General features: G+C 41.4%; 1 protein-coding gene across 1 annotated transcript in view; it reads right to left on the bottom strand.

Annotated features, from left to right (window-relative positions):
- Positions 1 to 878: 878 nt before the first annotated feature.
- LOC147639209 (multicopper oxidase LPR1 homolog 4-like) overlaps positions 879 to 2530 on the bottom strand; it is a 2471-nt gene continuing 819 nt past the window's right edge. Inside the window, exons 3-4 of the mRNA XM_086788409.1 lie at positions 1719 to 2530; positions 879 to 1551 (exon numbers count right to left, since the gene is read on the bottom strand). The exon at positions 1719 to 2530 is cut by the window's right edge and continues 136 nt beyond it. Coding sequence (XP_086644535.1) covers positions 1009 to 1551; positions 1719 to 2530 — 1355 coding nt within the window. The 3' untranslated portion in view covers positions 879 to 1008. The remainder of the gene's footprint in view (positions 1552 to 1718) is intronic.

Raw genomic sequence — 2530 nt, 5'->3', positions numbered from 1 at the left:
AACCATAACCTCTTTGTTTTTGCAAAATTGATTTTCACTTGTGTTAGTTTTATTATGTTTTAAGATCATGTTACTAGAAATGGTGGTGCAAATGCCCAAGCAAGAAGCAATGGAAATGTGAGAAGCGAATGGGATGGAGCTACAAGAAATAATAATAATAAAACTGCATGAGATGTCGACCCCCTCACTGTAGCCCCTAGCTCCATAGATTTTCATTACGCTTTATTTTGTATATAAGCTTTTTAGAATCAACACTTATGTAATTCCGCCAAGTATTGTAATCGAATTTCGACATTCCTAAAACCATGAATTGTAATTGTCCTTTTTTTATATTTGTCAAGTTTTATTTACATTGCACTTGTCCATGACGATGAGTAGGACATGAAGTGTTAGTTTTATTGTGTCTACATTTTTTTTTAAAAAAGAGCTAGGATAGACTGGGGAGTCCTCTGCAAACTTCCTACTCTGCCCCATCTTTTTTTTTGCTCTACAGTACTTTTGCTACTCAGCAACGATATTACATTGTGCTTAACAGCGAAATATCACTACTATTTTGCTGTTGAGCACATTGCAAGGAAAATAGCAGTGTTTTTAGTAGCAAAATGGGCCTGATATTTTCGTACCCTTCTAGTTATAAAAGCACTGCTATTTTCGCTGCTAAACCCTCATTTTGTTGTAGTGTCTTTGTAAGTGAAGCAATATTGCAATGGAATAGAATCGATTCTCATATCATAATGATTTCCAAAAATTTCACACTACCAAGAGTCCTTCGACGCTTGTTATCGATGCACATGGTATTTTTGAGTAATGGCTAGCATGTATAACAATTTAAGAATCATAAGCATTGAAACATATTAAAGTCTATTAATGCTATTCTATAGACGGAAAACCTTGAAATGGTTTGTTTGTTTATTTCCTAGGCAATGAGTTTACATATCGATTAGAACATATTAATGACCTAGCTCTCCTACAAGGGACAAAGTAAGATAGTAGAGCAACCTATATCCATTAGTAGGTGTTATCTTCTTCATGGTGGAGCCTGTAAGGTCTCATCATCACATGGTCCTCGTGTTGCAAAATATGGCAATGCATCACATACCCCGGGCCTTGAGTTGGATCAAAGCTGAAGGGGTTCCCTTCTCTTGTTGTAAAGTGTAGAAGAATACGAAGCATGAAGTTGTCCCAAATGATCACATTGTCCTTCCATCCTTGTTGATATGGTTCTGGGCTTTGCGGGTAGTCTAGAAAGCATGTGCCATCATTTGGGTATGCTATACTTGTGGAACATTCATGATTCATATAGGTTTCAATATTCATTCTTTGATTGTTAAGGACTTGGAATTGAATGAGATGAATATGGACATTATGGGGAACCCCTGAGGAGTTAATGATTTCCCAGATTTCAGTGCTTCCATAGATAGGGTCTATGGCTACGGGATCATGCCAAGTCTTATTACCAAAGCCAAATGCATAAGTTCTATTAGTTGAGCTGTTCGTAAGAGCAGTGATGTCGATGGTTCGTACGTGGCGTGGGTGAGTCATCATAGGATCCTAGATAAACGACGAGGAAAAGAAAAATCAGCACATGAAGTTATTTGACTAGACTTTTTGTGTACTTCATTAAGCTCTACTCTAGCCGGCAGAGATCCCAAAATGTCTTATGCATCTTGTGGAATAATAAGCAACAAAACAATAAAGAAGTGACTTGATTGTGTTACCTTGTTTTCGTTGGCCTTTGCCATGCATTGCAAATTGCTTGGCAAACTCTCCATATAGTCTGCATCCGTGATTATACCTTCGTGTGTGCCTCCCGCATCAACGACTATGAACTTCATGATCACGGAGGTTTGGGGTTGTAAGAAGGGTTCATCAGTTCTATCAAGTGGCATGGGGAAGTTTCTTAGGATGACTTCAGCCCCAATCTCAAACCCCGAGAAATCGATCATTACATCGATCCTATCAGCTGGGAAGAGAAGAAAGTTGTCTTGGGTCATGGGCTCAGGAAGAAACCCACCATCGGTGCCGATTTGCAAGCCCATGAGGTTTTGAAGGCCGTGGGTGAAGTACAAGCCCAAGTACCTTGCATTGCTTGCATGGAGAATGCGCAACCTGTAAGGCTTGGCGTAGACATGCAAGAAAGGCCAGACCTTACCATTGACAAGCCAAGTGTCAAACCACTCGGGGCACCAATACTGAGAATCGAAGTCATCTGGTCCAGGGAGGTTGATGGATCCATTGGGGAAGAAGCGCAAATCTTTGATGATGAGAGGGATGCCATCCGGGAGGTTAATGACCATCTTCTCCTCCTCCTCCTGCTCTGAGGGCCGAAGAATGTAGAGGCCTGTTAAGCCGGCAAGGATGTTGAGGCGCGTGATGCCCATTGTGTGGTCGTGGTACCATAGTGCTGTAGGGTTTTGCCGGTTCGGGTACACATAGTCTTGTGTCACGTATGCAGGGCCCGTCTCATTCTTGGACGTGAACCATGCATCCGGATTCCCATCGTAGATGCTTGGTACCTCCGCACCATGCA

Source organism: Cibotium barometz, chromosome 4 (genome assembly GCF_041138505.1).
Source record: "Cibotium barometz isolate CiBa-2024 chromosome 4, ASM4113850v1, whole genome shotgun sequence".
NCBI classification, from domain to species: Eukaryota; Viridiplantae; Streptophyta; class Polypodiopsida; order Cyatheales; family Cibotiaceae; genus Cibotium; species Cibotium barometz.
Note: the sequence above shows the minus strand (reverse complement) of the source record. Positions and strands in the feature narration are given on the sequence as shown.